Genomic DNA, 16,119 nt, shown 5'->3' on the forward strand with positions numbered 1-16,119 from the left:
CCAGCTGGTTGCCGGGAGACAGAACCGTCTCATGGTTGTGCCTCTTCATTGCCCCAGACCCCGTTTTAATAATGAGCATTTCCTCCACGTTTCTATCTCACTGGATTTTTTTTTTTGCCCCATTTCTTAAAAGAAGGGGAAATAAAATAAAAATAAAAACACAAGAGAGAAAGGAAAAGAAAATGGCTAGGCAAAATGTGGTTTTTAATTTGGATTTGATTTCCATTTGGGGAGCCAATCTCCTGAGTCAGTGTAGCGAGCCTTGCAGAAATGCATGTGTGGGGCCGTTTCAGTTCTCACAGGCCGTGCTACCAGCTAAGAACTGTGCAGTCCAGTGGGACTGACATGTGGCAGTCTAATCTGACTGTCCCTAGCAGCCCCTTCTGTTCAAACTCAGATGTGAAGTGTGTCCAATATAGGAATTAAGCCCAACTAAAAATCCTCTGCAAATGGAGGCATCAAGGAACCCGAGTAACAGAGCTGAATCCTCCCATTGCTTCGCAGATGGAAGGCATTTGGTTGCAGGTCATGGAAAATGAACTCTGATATCACAGCACTTTTTCCTCCTCGGTGTATCCTCGCAACAGCTCTGCACCCCTTTTAAGATTCTTAAATGTTCTTTGTAGCAATCTTCACTCAAGAGGCAGAACCACACGGCACAATTTATTGGGGTAGGGGGTATGCGGGCTGTAAAATGCATGCCTTTGGGCTTTCAAGTCTGTTTTGTGCAAGAGGAAAAAAATCAATTTATGCCCTCATTTCATGGGAAAAAGGACTCCCTTTAACAGAAGGTTAATTTTTATGTCATTTAAGTAAATGAAGACATGAAAAAATGATCCACTCAGACTTCGGTTCGCAACGCAAGCAAGTGGGCAATAAATAAAGGCGCAGAAGTGAATCACTGACGAGAGGTATGAAGTTCTGGGCAGGGAGCCTGGGAGAAGCAGCCTTTCTGCACACTGAAGGCCAAACCCAGATGACGGCAATATTTATAATAACCCTATACAGCACATCAAAGGGAAAGCAATTAATTTTGTTATTCTCAATCTCAAGCGCTTATGTTTCTCTTTGCCTAGTTTTATAATCTTCTGAGCTTATTCCCAAGATGCCAAGAACTCTTAGGGAAAGAAAAATAATTAAAGTCAATCCAGTCAACTTCATGAACTACTTAATTTTGTCAGGGATACAGGCTGATCAGAAGTGATGGCTATTTGGGAATCAGAAAGAGGCAGTTGCAAGGGTGCTATCCAAGACTTTTGGGAATTCCGGATTCATAAATACTGTTACTGAGCTGGACATAAAACCTTCCCCCATAAAGCATAGTGAAATATAACAGAAAGCCATCTTGCACAAAGAAATCAGTAGTTGTCATGTCTGGAGAGTTTCTCAAGCAGATGAGCAGGAAACAAAAAACCTCGAAGTGACGGAAGGGCTGGGAACTTTGCCTGCCCGATTCCGATTCCTTACTTTACAATAGTCTTTGAAGGGCGAGCTTTGGCCAGAGGAGGGATGGTTGCACGTGATGGCTTTTGCACTGTTTTTCATCTTGGAAGATGTATATCTGATTTATCCTCTTAGCTCCAGCCAAGTCCAACCCACCGTAATCCTTTCTCTCAGAAAACAAGCACCTCCCTTCCACTCCTTCCTGCCCTGCCTATTATCCGATAGAGCAGCCCATGACCCTCCTACACTGTACATGCTTTATCCTGCCTTTCCCGCCATCTACTGTCCGCCACACTCATTCACATCTTTTCTGTTTCATCAAGATTGATTCCCCATCAAGGCCTTTCTTTGCATTTGCTGTTCCCTCTGCATGAAATGCTTGTCCCTCCATTTTTCACACGACTTCTCCTTCCTTCGGGTCCTCACCTCCAATGTCCCAAAGTTCTTCCCTGCTTGGCCATCTTACCTAAAGCAGTGGCCTCACCCTGTCACCTCACTTTGGATTTTATTCCCCTTCTCCTGACACTTATTACTATCTGTGATTATTAATGTTATGGGTTCACGTGTTATCTTCACAACTAAATTCTCAGCTCCCCGGGGGGTCAGGAAGTCTCCGTCCAGGTTACCATGCTGTCCCTCTGCACCAGCACAGTGCCTGGCACATGGCACCTACTCGACAAATACTCATCAAAGAAGTACCTGAATTCACAAACAGCACAAGCTCTGATTCCACAAACGTAAATGTGGTGCGGTCACTCCCAGAAAACCTTCCCAGACTCCACGCTGTTGGAACCTCCATATTGGTTAGTTACATCGCCCGTGGAGGATGGCGATTCTCACACTTACGAGACAATTTATGAGTGTTTATGGCACGTACACTACGTTAGCTTGACTAGAGATGGTTTGTGTAGTTATCACCACTCTTCGGTGGGTAGGAAGTGGGAGGATCTTAAGAAAACTAAGTTCCTAGCAGAATCCCATGACCTGCTGACTGTTTCCAATACTGGATCTTCCCAGTGAGGAGAATCCATGGCCAAATGAAGCACCCTGATGTTAAAGGGCTGTATGCTGAAGACCTACTGTCTGCCACTGACGTAAGTCATTTTTCAGGAAAGAGATGTGGTCCTAGCAGCCCTCTGATGCCATCCACTAAGAACACATTGTACACTGAGGAAATTTCACTCAAAGTGATATAACGTGTTTGGGTCTTTGCATAGGGGCCTCTTAATAAGCTAGAGCCAATGAATGTCTCCCACTGCAATTTTCTATCTACTGATTGCAGTTCTATCAAGTACAATGCACTAAGGTCAGGCACTGTCAAGAGGAAAATGTAATTCTTTGGGGGAAAATACCACTTTATAATTATTTTTACTGTCAAATGAATGCAAGTATGATTCAGTAGTCTGGAGGAAGTTCTTAAACTAGAATCTGTAAAAGCCATTTCCTTGGCATAGACTGGTGTCGAGACTCTCAACAACCTTAACATTTCTTTTGACACAGATTTTGAACATTAATTGCCAGAAAACCTTCTTCAGATCTGCGTTCTCAACAAATCGCCAGTGGTTTCCACCTAACAGCTACAGACTGCTGTAGGATAACACGGTTAAAAACGTTCCATTTTGTTTGATTCCCCTTTTCAGTTGAAGCAAATAACCTGCAAAGGGCACAGAATTACAAGTAGTATCAGTGACCTAGCACCGTTCATGTAACAGAACAGCCGGGCAACATGGGGTGACGTGTTCTCAAGCTGAAATATTTGTCCAAAGTCAATGAAATAGCATCAACATGAAGGAGGCCTCACCTTTCCCTTTGGCTAAGCTTCTGTTGTACCCAACAGGGCTGAAGTACTCGAAGACAAAAACAGCGATGGCGGATACAATGAGCAGCATGACGAACATCATCACCCAGACGGAGGCGCTGAATGGTTCTGTGGATGAACAGGCCAGAGGAGTGGAACATGGTCAGTTTGCAGAACCTCACACCCAGGGCCAACGGGAAGCCCAGAGGTCTGTTTGTAGGCTCACTGGGAACCCCTCCCTCATGTGCATCTGATCATTCAAAAGAAGCCAGTCATTGTTGATGCATACGTCCACACCATTCTTGATTGCCTTCATATTTGAGGCATTTTATAAGACTGCACATAAAAGGGTAAAAATAGAGAAGAGCATAGGATGCTTTCCAAATCAGGTCAAGGAGAGTAAAAACAAATGGCAGAAAGAATGCAAAGAGAGAGGCCATTGGGTCTAATAGGATTAGAGCATCATCCGGGGACCAGTGCTACAGGGACTCAATCCTAAGGCTTCTGCAGACCAGCATGGGTTTTATTCTTATTTTCTCTTGGATTCTTACATGCTGGAGGGGTGATCTGTGGGAAATTCCAGAAGGAAAGGGAGCATTACAACCTGGTAGAAGAGGATAGTAAAATCATGGGGTTGACAGCAATCAATATTGGAAGGTCACTGTCTGCCACCACTACTACCATTACTACCACACTCTCCTCTCTGCCGTCTGTTCTAGACAGATGAGATCTCTACAATTTAAAATCTTGTTGATGTTGGAAATGGGCTCGAATGCATTTTGAAAAGTCATTTGAGGATATCATATTCGCATGGTAATTGGGTGAGAAAAGCACTGCTTAAAGCATAGAGACAATGAAGTAGTAGATGGATAGATGGTAATTTCCCCTGAAAGTAGTTTACATCAGCTCATTTTCATATGGATGTCTCAGAAGGGCAGGCCAAGTCACAAGGTTCTAAATCTTAGAATGCTCTAGAAAGTTAAGGATTTTATTTAAAATAAATTAACATTTATATTCAGTCTGATTGAGGATATGAAAATGGGCTGAATGGAGCCATTGTATCCAGAGAGGTTACACATTTGCTAAAAAATCAACAGAGACTAAAATTTTGAAAAATGAACATATATCTACCTGAATGCGTCACTGGGAAGAAACTGCCCTTGGATACCAATAAACTTATAATCCTTTTCATCAGAAGGAAACATTTTCTGAGAGTAAAATATAAGAAGCCCAATAACACCTTGAATAGTAGACATTTTGTTACTTTTAAATTGCTTTTCTGATGAAGCTGGTAATAATCATAAAGAATTAGGCTGGTGGCAAGCCACCCTATCATTAAAGTCCATGACTACCCAACACAGCTAGAGGTCATCATAAATTCCAATTTAATGAGTTTACTATATAACAAGAAACTAATATGTCCGAAGCTTTAACTACATTGGATAATTTAAAAACTGGGAAGAATGCTTGGCAATGCAGTTTCAATGATGCAAATATGTTAAAAAGTAACCGGTACCAGCACAGCCTACTTAGGTTAAATAACACAAGATGAGTTCAGAGAAATCAATGAGATTGCAACCATGATATATCTTAGTTAAAATTAGCTTGGGTAATAACAATATTATATCCCTGAAATCATTGCAATTGGGTAATGAGGTGTATCCAAAAAGGCAGAGAAGTAAAGGAATAATTAGGAGATTAAAAATACTCAATATTCCAGAACAGAAATGGTAAAGTAATTCTCCAAGCTGGGTGTGTTAATGGCATGGTGTGTCTTATGGGAGGAAGATCACATGATGAGTAAATGAGCACAATCATGGAAAGCACTTGGTGGTGTGTATGTACACTGTACACACACACACACACACACTCCCTTTAGTGGAATAGCTATTTGATTCCATGGTTAAAGCCAGAATGAGCAGGGACAATGGTGGTGGTGTGCTGTTCATGGTCCTGAAAAAAGCGTTCTGGTTTGAACCATGCACGGTTATTAATCTGATGACTTCTCTGCAGGTTGCAGTGACATGATCAAACATTAAGGGCCATCCTTCCTGAATACTTCACACACATGGCTTCATTTGGCAGTCAATGCATCCTAATGGTGACATTAACTGTTCCAAAAATTAGGTGGAAGCCTGATCAGGCAACTGATCCCAGATGTTTCCCCACTTGGAAGTGACATCTGTCCCTTGGCTCGTGAGCATGACAGAGAGATAAAAGGACTTTGCTACAGTGCTCTGGTTTTTAAAAAGTTTTTTTTTAATGTTCAGTAAAAAGTTATTTTTAATGTTTATTTTTGAGACAGAGCATGAGTGGGGGAGAGGCAGAGAGAGAGGGAGACACAGAATCTGAAGCAGGCTCCAGGCTCTGAGCTGTCAGCACAGAGCCTGACATAGGGCTCGAACCCATGAACCACGAGATCGTGACTTGAGCTGAAGTCAGTTGCTTAACATACTGAGCCACCCAGGCACCCCCAGTGTTCTGATTTTAGTAAGTTAGGTACCTATGCAGTGCCCTTAAGGATTACTATTCTCACACATATACACACCACTACCACCACCATCACAATGTAGAAAAGCACTGGAATAATGGTGAAGCCCATCTATATTGTCTAGGGAATGACCCAGAAATATCTGGGATAGCTCTGGATTACATCCTCTACTGGTTTAAAACAGATACAAGTTTTGTCCATGAAGGGACTTCCACCTAGAAGACTCCAGGTTAGCATTTCTTTGGATCAAAAAATCCAACCTGCTTGGAAAGTCTCTGGAAGGAACTGAATGGAAATATTGTGAGAGATGCCACCTCTGTCCTTGAAGAGTGGCCGGTTACATTTTCACACACAAGCTGAGAGGCATTACCTGCAAGTGTTTCCGATGTGAGTTAATGGAGTTTTCGGAGAAAGGATAGGAAGTAATGAAGAGCAATGCAATCAGATTTTGAATGTTTGGGCTCTTCCAGATGACTGAGCCAGTGAATGGAAAAATGTAGCTTAGTATGGTTCATTATGACTTTCAAAACCTGCAGATAATGACCGTAAATAAGGGGGTGCACAGTGAATCGAATAAGGATGTAATTTAGTGACTAGAAAAAAATATTAAGCCTACTGGGTAAAAACAGCTTTGAAAATAGTTTCCTCTGGCTATCATTTATTTTATTTTATTTTTAAAGATACAGCAGGAAGAATAAGGGAGGAAAGGAGGCTTAGCTAAACTAGCAAAAATGCTTGACTTTATATGCAAATGTTCTACTCATGCAGGTAAGATAAAAATCTAGGGGAAACTGGGTTGAGGCCAGATTCGATATCAGCGGCCCATTTCTATCTTTCTTTTCTTTTCTTTTTCTTTTTTTTTTTTTAAATGAGACAAGCCAGTTGCTGGTATTTTTTCCTCTCTGATCGAATTGGAAAAGAAGTTCTCTCTAGCTCCCCATGGAGGTATGTCAACAACTTATGAAAAGAAACAGATCTCTTTCCATGAACTCACTTCCTCCAACCTTGTCTTCACCTCCAGGGCCAAAGAGCTCTGTTAGAGTGTCTGCCAGGGAATGGGAACCATTGATAAGCGATGGCTCGTGCACGAGGGTCTCCTCATCATCGTTAAGATTTTGCCCATGTTGTGTCTATCAGGAGGCTCACTTATCACGGTGTAGTGAGGCTCCCTTGTTATGATATGGGTCCATTATCCATATCAGACAAAGGCACAAAAGGAACATAACAAAGTGTGTGTTTGTTGAGGTCCACATTACTCCAACAAAGGTTACAAGAATGGGAGCAAGGAGTGCAAAATCAAATCCAGGCAGTAGTAAGGATTTCAACAACTTAAATGGATTATTGAAAATGAAAATGGCAAATCCACAGGTCTCTGTGAGTGAGGCAGCATCCAAAATCCTGTTAGTCAACGTTTCACTCAAGGGAATGACACACAGATGTTCTCGCTGGATGCGCCATGACATATAAATGAAGATGGTGGGCAAGTAAGACTATGGGCTCAAAGCCAGTGTCCACAGACTGGCTCTCGTCTGCACATTTTAGCTCTCTGTCTGACAAGGGAGTGTGTGTGTGAGTGTGTGTGTGTATCTGGAAAAACATAAGAAATTTCATTGACTTTAATCTGTTTCCCTCTGTCATGCAGTTTGTGTTAGGGGTCAATATTTATCTTCACCTTCCCAAATCTGGGACAAACCCAGTGATACGGGGGTGCCAAGGAGAAGGGAATTTAAATCCCACCATCTTCAAGGCAGCCACTGTCAAAAACCACTGATGGTACTCAAACACTCCACACAATACTGTCCTTTAAAGAAATAAATAAATAATGCTTGGCCATGTCTCATGCAGTTTCTATCTCTGTGGCCAGTCTACCTAATGCATATATACCAACAGTGCTAAGGAAAACAAGATAGAAGATGGAGATCTACTTTGCTCTAAAAACAAAACAAAACAAAAACAAAAAAAACGGCAACAACAAAAATGTCAAAACCTAAATTTATAGAATAGTTAAGAGGAGACGAAGGAATTTCCTCCCTTACAAACCACTCAGCTTGAAGGACAGTCACATTTAAAATACGATTCCATTAATTTTCAATCAGTGTATGCTCTTCTGACTACTTCTATTTTGTTTATCAGAGTGCTGGTATAAATCACAGCATGGCTGTCATTATTTCACCCTTACAGCCAGTAAATAAACGGCTGTCATGCTAGTGAGGGATGGAAGATGGGAACGAGGATACGAAATAAAGGTCTATGGGCTTTTAAATGAACTGTGGACAAACAGATTTATTTTTTAAATGTTTTCAAGGCTCTAAGACATATATCTACTCATCTAGATTCTACACAAAAAAGACCAGTATCTGAATATGTGCTTGTATTCCAGGTTAGAGATAAATGAAAGATGTTAATGCGGGTGGGGCAGGTAGAGGAAGAGGGGGGAACGCAAATTGGGATCATTCAAATACAACACACTCTGGGGGCAGCTGGGTGGCTCAGTTGGTTGAGAGTCTGACTTTGGCTCAGGTTATGATCTCACAGTTCATGAGTTCAAGCCTGTATCGGGCTTTGTGCTGACAGCTCAGAGCCTGGAACCTCCTTTGGGCTCTCTGTCTCCCTCCCTCTCTGCTCCTTTCCCACCCATGCTCTGTCTGTCTCTCTCTCAAAAATAGACATTAAAAAATAAATAAGTATGACACACTCTGGAATGTGCTGATGTTGTTAAGTGGAAGTAAGCAAGTCCTCCCTGGTTCAATCCTTTGAGCCAACAAGAAAAATACCTATAGTTCCTCGTAGGTAAACGGTAGTGACCATGATGTTCACATACCCAGAAAAGCAGAAGGTGAGACGGTGCCGTTGCTTCTGGAAACCATGACGCTGATCCCCGTCTCCACGAAGGGCACAGAGAAGTCCACCACCTCAGAACGTTCCTCGTTGATGGTGAGCGAGCCGACCGCCATGACCGCCCGGTGATAGACCACCTGCACGCGAGGCAAAGGAGCATAGCGCCTTTACTCCCTCTTCCTACCGCCCCTGAGTACCGCGGGCCCGAGTCTGGATGACGGCCTGGGGGTGGGGGTGGGGGAGGAATACAACTTACTTCACCGATCATTCCGTTCCACACATTGTTAACTTTCTTGCCATGCTTCCCGTTGGTCACCAGGTAGAGGTCATAGGTGAACTTCACAGTTCGGGAGAGCTTCTTCAGGATATCAATGCAGAACCCTTTACAGCATTTTTTAACATTCATCCCCTCATTGGTTGAATTGCTGCAGGAAAATACCATGAGAGCGTAGAATATTAGCTCTGGAAGATATGTTGGCAAGCATTACCTGTATGCTTCCACCATTTTGCATGTGGGAGACCAAGGCTCAAAAATGAGGAAGTGGCTTTTCCAAGGACATGCAGCATTTTATGACAGCAAAGGTAGAAAGTGTTTTTAAGGATGAGAGTAACCATGACAAGAGCTAACTTTTGTTGAAGGGTTATTATTTGTACCAGGTACCAGGCTTTATACTAATTGTTGGATTAACCTCCATGATGTTTCTCTTAGTTAGTATTTGTCTCCCCATTACATTGATGAGAGTTACTACCTCTTATTCTTTTTTTTTAAGTTTTTAATGTTTATTTTTGAGAGAGAGAGAGACACACAGACAGACAGACAGACAGAGTGTGAATAAGGGAAGGACAGAGAGACAGAAAGGGAGACACAGAATCTGAAGCAGGCTCCAGGCTCTGAGCTGTCAGCGCAGAGCCTGAAGCAGGGCTCGAACTCATGAACTGTGAGATCATGACCTGAGCCGAAGTTGGACCCTTAACTGACAGAGCCACCCAGGCACTCCTACCACCTCTTATTCTTAAGTTTATAACACATACAGCCTCTTTAGACCAGAGTCCAGTCACATGACCTAAGCCGCATTATAAAAACTTACAGAAAATAGAAGGGAAGGAAGATGCGAAACTCTCAGCTGAAGGAAGAGTTGTGTTTTACCCTACCACTGAAGATAGAGGTTTGCAACCAAAGAGAAGAAATAAAGGTTGCCTTACTTAGGAAAGGCACTTTCCTTACTCAGGAAAACTTGGCTGAGAATCAGAAGACTCGAGGTCCACCTTGCGCCTGGCATGGACTTAATGTGTCTTGACGGAGTCATCTGTCAGATGGGGACTCATTCATTACATTTTTCCTCCCTCCCTACATAGCAGGAAGTGTAAAAGGTGACATATTAAATAGCAATGTCCTTGATCAGGAAAAAGACCTGTTAAAATACAGAGGGTATTGCTGTCTTAAAAGCTATCATCATCTACTAAGGTGAAATATGTTGCTTTGCGCCAGCCACCGTGCTTTATTAACCTGGCCGAGTCATGTTCAGAGGACACCCATACAAATCAGAAATGACTTCAAAGAGGAAAGAACCCAGGTCCTTCCCAACTGATAGCTACTACTTAGACTGACAGCTCTGTGGGCAATATGTTTGGTCTGCTGTGCGATGGGACATTCTATCTGCCCAGCTCTCTGAGTCACGCGTGTCAGGAGATACGTGCTCTCTCTGAATATTCCGTGGCTGGCTCATCTACACATCAGACTGTTACCTAAGCACTACAGTGAGGTTTCTGGAAATCCAACATCACAATAGGAAAATACTTCCATTTCCATATCATAGAAAAAAAAAGTAGGTTACACAGTGATATATACAGAGCAGTTCTGGCTACATAAAAACAAATGAGCTTATGAAATATCTGGGTGGAAAAACAATGAAATGTGAAGCATAGCTATTTTTGAATGGTGAGAAGTAGCTTTTTCTCTTTTTCATATTTTTAGGTTTTTTTCCCCCCAAATCAACTGCAGTGAGTATCTACTACATATATAATCAGATATACACACACATCAAGCACCACTGATGTCTATCTTTGTCTGTGAAGATGTGTTCTTTTGACAATGTGACTTTTGAGTAATGGAGGCGGGTTGCAAAATGCCAGAAACATGACAGAAATGTGTCCTAAGTACATTAAATCAACGGCAGGTCCAAATAACGTTTTCCTTCTAGGTATCTATCTGTGGATCTTTGAAAAACATGGCCAGATTCAATGCTCTCTTTTTCTTCCTGGCCACCATGGGCCATGCATCAGTGATTCTTCTCTCCCTCTTCCCACCTGTGTCTCCTTCTCTCTCTGCCCTCTCCCTTCTTCTATCACAGGGTCTTCCTTCCCCTGGTCAGGATTCCTGGGAGAGTCTGGACAGAAGTTATAAATGCCCCAGGCTTAAGATTCAGGGTCACAAGCAAACAGTGGTATTCTCTGGCTTTGCTGGGAACCTCAGCCAGTTAATGAGTTAATTACCCGCCCCCCCCCCCCCATGTCTCCTAATACCAGGTATATTTCTAGACACCAATGGTCATTAATGCATTCTCACCCAACAAGCACCCAGTGAGTACCTACTGTGTGTAAAACATGGAATTAAACCCTGAGGACATGGGGTGAAAAAGACATACAGCAAATGCAACAGAAGAATTTATCGTGGGGATTATGGAAACAGACCAGCTTGTAAGTAGAAATTTTCAACTGGTTCCTATCACAGCCCTTGTATACGTAGGGGGGTGTATATGTCCTCTGAGAAATGTGCCCAATGCAATCTTTCCCCACTCACCATCATCCCCCCCAGAAAGGATGACCCAGAAAAGTCAATGTGGGGAAAGGGATCCCATAAATAACCCAGTTCTTCAGTTCTACAGTTTCCCAGTGTGGGGAGTGGACAGGATCATGGCCATGCAAGTCAGACAGAACAGTTTTTCAGGTCCCAGGTCTGCCCCTAACAACCAGGAAGACGCAGAAGAGTCTCCTGACTAATGAGCCTCAGTTTACTTACTTGCAAACTGAGAAAGTGACGGCTTACCTTGAGGGATAGTTGGGAAGGTGAAATAAAACCAAGTATCTAAAGCACCTCTCAGGTAAGTGCTTAAAAATACATATCCTTTCTTCTTACCAACAATTTGACAGTTTGAGGGATTCATCGGCAGTATGGCCACTGCTCCCCAATATATCACGCCAGATAATTTTTCCTCAATTTTCTCTTCATGCCTTAATACCCAACTAACAGATGAAAAGAAATGCTTGGTCTCTCAGCTCATTTCCTGTCGTCTATGTTTTTAGAAGACTGATTTGTGTCCTCAAGACCCCACCACTTGCCAGAAGGGAGAGACAACAAAGGCTTTACCCGGGAGAGTATCACCAAGAAAACTATAATCACGTTACCTCATAGAACTCTTTTTAGAACCAACTGGCCTGCCTCAAAGGCAACTGATCTGCTCCGTGTTAATGCTGGGATGAATGGGCCCCAGTGATTGTCTATGGCTCTCAGACACTTCAAGTGTGCCTAGATGCACAGTAAAGTTGTCATGTTGCCAAGTGAGGAAAGGGAAGCCGTGAGCTGCCACCTCCCACAGGAACCAAAAATGTGAATTCGAACCTGTTAATCCATTTATGTTCCCCAGTGAAAAAAAGTCAATTCTTTTAAAGAGAGTAATTTATTGGGGGAGTCATGGTCTCCACACGAATGTGGCTCAGGACTCAATGACCTACTGTCGTCAGCTCCAAGGCTTCTGATTTTAAAGATTTAAAGCTCCTGTTATTGACTGTGAAGTCCAAGAGGCTCTACGTGACTGGCCCTATTGGAACAAAGAAGGCACCAATGTCATAAAGGGGGTGCCCTACTGAGGTTACACCAGTTTTTTTTATGATTTTTTTTTATTTCTGAGAGAGAGAGCAGGAGAGCGAGCAAGCAGGGGAGGGTCAGAGAGAGAGGGAGACACAGAATCTGAAGCAGGCTTCAGGCTCTGAGCTGTCAGCACAGAGCCCGACGCGGGGCTCGAACCCACAAACCGTGAGACCATGACCTAAGCCGAAGTCAGACGCTAAACCGACTGAGCCCCCCAGGCGCCCCCAACATGATTTGCTTTGCACCAACCGCTCTGCCTTCTTCATCTGACCACACTGTGCTCCAAAAACACCCGTCCAAATCAAAACCTCCTCGGACAACATTCCTACACTTACCCCGTCCATCTCTACCCACCCCCACCCCCTGCCAGCTCATCACTCTCTAGCCCCGCACTGGGCTTCCTTCTGTTTCCCAAACTTGTCGATCTCTTTCGTCCCTCTGGGACTTTGCACCTGCTGTTCCCTGTACCTGGAAGGCTCCATCCCCAGTTTTTCACACGTTCATCATCCTTTTCTACATGATCTCACATCCCACCCGTACGAGCTGAAGGAGACCCACATACCTCAAGTTACATTCTTATCACACTGCTTATTTATATCCTTTACCAGGGGTATCATAACACAGAGGTGTCCTGGTCCTCTATGGGCTGAGTTGTGTTTTAACTGTGTACACACTGCACTGCAAGATCCCCGTCCTTTGTTTCCCTGCTCAGCCCAGCATTATGCCTCACACACAAATGGTGCTTTATGTATAGTCATTTATTGACTCAGCTATTCAAGATTTCAATCCAAAGAGGCTGACCACTCCAGAAAGGCTGATCAATAGTTACTGAATAATCCTTTCAGGATTTCAACTCCAGAGAGGTTTCTCATTGATTAAAAAAAAAAAAAAAAGAATTTTTTCCAACTAAAATGTGCCTTCATAATACATTTAGCAATAATATTTTAAAAAAATTATCTGTCTTCCAAGCACAGAGGTCTGGGGATGTGCATCTTGTGTAAAGAGGGTTGAGGTCAGAACGTGCCGTGTGGGATGACAAGTATCCATTTGCTCATCTGTTCAATCATTATCAACACTGCTGTGTCATGTTTTGTGGTCGTCTCTGGGTGTACAAAGACTAAGAAGCCATGTTTCCTATATTTAGGCAGCTCCCTCCAGGGAGAAAGACAAACTATAAGCCATAAAACTAGGGGCATTTGGGTGGCTCAGTAGGTTCAGCAGCCGACTTTGGCTCAGGTCATGATCTCATGGTTCTTGAGTTCGAGCCTCGCGTCGGGCTCTGTGCTGACAGCTCAGAACCTGGAGTCTGCTTCGGATTCTGTGTGTGTGTGTGTGTGTGTGTGTGTGTGTGTGTGTGTGTCTCTCTGACCCTCCCCTACTCACACTCTCTCTCTCAAAAATAAACATTAAAAAAATTTTGGGGGTGGAGGGCGCCTGAGTGGCTCAGTCAGTTGAGCGTCCGAGTTCGGCTCAGGTCATGATCTCACGGTTCATGGGTTTGAGCCCCGCATCAGGCTCTGTGCTGAATGCTTGCTCAGAGCCTGGAGCCTGTTTCAGATTCTGTGTCTCCTTCTCTCTCTGCCCCTCCCTGGCTCATGCTCTGTCTCACTCTGTCTCTGAAAAATAAATAAATGTAAAAAAAAAGAAAATTTTTTTTAAGGAAAGACCAAAGGTCAACGCGACCCAGAGGTGAAGAACTGACAGTGGAGGAGGCGGAACGCATCTGAGTCCTAGGTTTTCCATGTACTAGCTGGACAGCCCTGAACATGCTTCTTACTCTCCCCATAACTCAATTTAAATATCTAAGATGGGCAACACCACCTACCTCCAAATGCTGTAACCGAAAATAAGTGAATGCAGACCACTTGGCATGACTCCAGTTATTTATTTAAGCCTTTAGAAACTCGAATCGTATAGGTTATGATGCGGTATTATAATAGGCTATGGTGTTTTACATTCTACTGCTACATTATAGGCACCACTGCTGTTGGTGATAATGGGCTTGGGCTGTTTTAAAGGACTGGGCACATTCAACCGACAGCATGCCCGGACTCACTTGATTTTGACGAACTTCCGACACGGCACAGTGTTCCTCACGCACGTCTCGGTCAGCGGGTCTATGTCCTCCACGATGACAAAGGGGGCTTCCTCCAGGGTGACAATGCTCAGGTGGTTGTCGTCCGGCTCGCAGTCCGAGAAGGACTTATACCTCGGCCACACGGCGTGCCTCAGGCTCAGGCTCTGGTTCTCCCACTTGCCCACCTGCGCCAGGAAGATCAAAGCACACTTGTGATTTCTTGCAGCACCTTCTAGAAAGGCGAGTCCTTCCCCCTAAGAGGTCTGGGAAAGAACCCTAGCCATCTTGAGGGCTTTTCTGCAACATACTTCAACATACACTTTGGTGTTGATGCTGAGAAAAACAGGGATGAAGGAAAAGCAGAATCCTGGGCGGCCCCCAGACCCCAGGCTTGCCCAGGCTAATTAAAATGGTGGTCGTGTCCAAGCACTGAGATTGATAGATCTCCCCAGGCGATTCTAAGGTTCCACCAGGTTCGGGACCACCGATGGTGAGAGAACAGCATGGACTTTTAGAATCAGACAAGTCCAGGCTTGGATCCCCACCCCTGCCACGCATTAGCTGCTCCACCCTAGGCAAGCTCTGGATCGCCGTGAGCGTCTGTTTCCTCACCTGTAAATAGCACAACTCCACCTACTTTATAAGGATGCTGTCGCAATTAAACAGGATGGTCTGTGAAAAGCATGCAGCACAGAGCCCAGCACGTAGTAGGGACTCCATACTTTGTCTTTGAAGTACAGGAGAGAGACAAGGAGAGGGAGAAATTTCTAGCAATTTCTAGAAGGTGCCAAGAGAAAGAGTAAGGAGAGAGGGAGAGAATAGAGGAAAGCTAGAAGGAAGGAGGACGGACGGGAGAGTCAACACAAGGAGCGTGAGCAGGAGAGGAAACGAGGAGCTTCATTTCAAGCTCAGACGTGGTTCTATTTAAGCTGCAAATTAAAGTGAACTGTTGGTAATCTGGCCAAGAGCAGAGACTTTCAGCGCTTAGCACCAAGACCCGTCAAAATAGCATCGATCTGCTCCCTCTTGGAGCAGCAGCCGGCATGTTAGTGAAATCAAACTGAAGGCTGTATGTTTTGAACCTTAATTTTATATGACAGCTTATTGGCACTATTCAGACAGACATCGGGAAAAAGCCGCTCCCAGTATCAAGCTTTATCCTTCTTCCTTTCGCTCCCACGAGCAATTGCTTGACACCACAGGTCAGCGCTTCATTTGTAGTATCAACCTCAAGGAAACACCTTGTCTGAAAAGCTAAGTGCCAAGTCCGGGCTTGTCTGCGTTGACGTGACCCACTCACCTCCCCTCCTGTAAGTGCGGGTCCCGGAAAAGAACTTCGGGCCCATAAAGAGAATGCAGACGCGCCAGACACGGGAAGGGGTGATGGGGTGGAAGGAGAAAAGGCAGACTGAGGGCCCTCAGGTGGCCTCATCACTTGGGCTGGAAAATGTTTGCTGATTAGAGCACCACATTCCACGCGGCCAATTACAAACCTGTCCAGCCTCGGCAATACTTTCCATTTTGTGACAGTAGAATAAGCCGTGAGATAATTTGGTCACTTGTTCATCTCACTGTGCTGTGATGTGTAACACAGGCTGGGGAGG

The 16,119-nt window shown here is 44.0% G+C and overlaps 1 protein-coding gene across 1 annotated transcript in view; it reads right to left on the reverse strand.

Annotated features, from left to right (window-relative positions):
* The window catches only part of GRIN2A (glutamate ionotropic receptor NMDA type subunit 2A), a 362,947-nt gene that overhangs the window by 57,199 nt on the left and 289,629 nt on the right, over positions 1-16,119 (reverse strand). The window contains exons 4-7 of the mRNA XM_039244357.1: positions 14,495-14,700; positions 8,827-8,995; positions 8,554-8,707; positions 3,245-3,370 (exon numbers count right to left, since the gene is read on the reverse strand). Coding sequence (XP_039100288.1) covers positions 3,245-3,370; positions 8,554-8,707; positions 8,827-8,995; positions 14,495-14,700 — 655 coding nt within the window. The remainder of the gene's footprint in view (positions 1-3,244; positions 3,371-8,553; positions 8,708-8,826; positions 8,996-14,494; positions 14,701-16,119) is intronic.

This window comes from Hyaena hyaena, unplaced genomic scaffold (genome assembly GCF_003009895.1).
Source record: "Hyaena hyaena isolate Hyena2069 unplaced genomic scaffold, ASM300989v1 scaffold_238, whole genome shotgun sequence".
Lineage (NCBI taxonomy): Eukaryota > Metazoa > Chordata > Mammalia > Carnivora > Hyaenidae > Hyaena > Hyaena hyaena.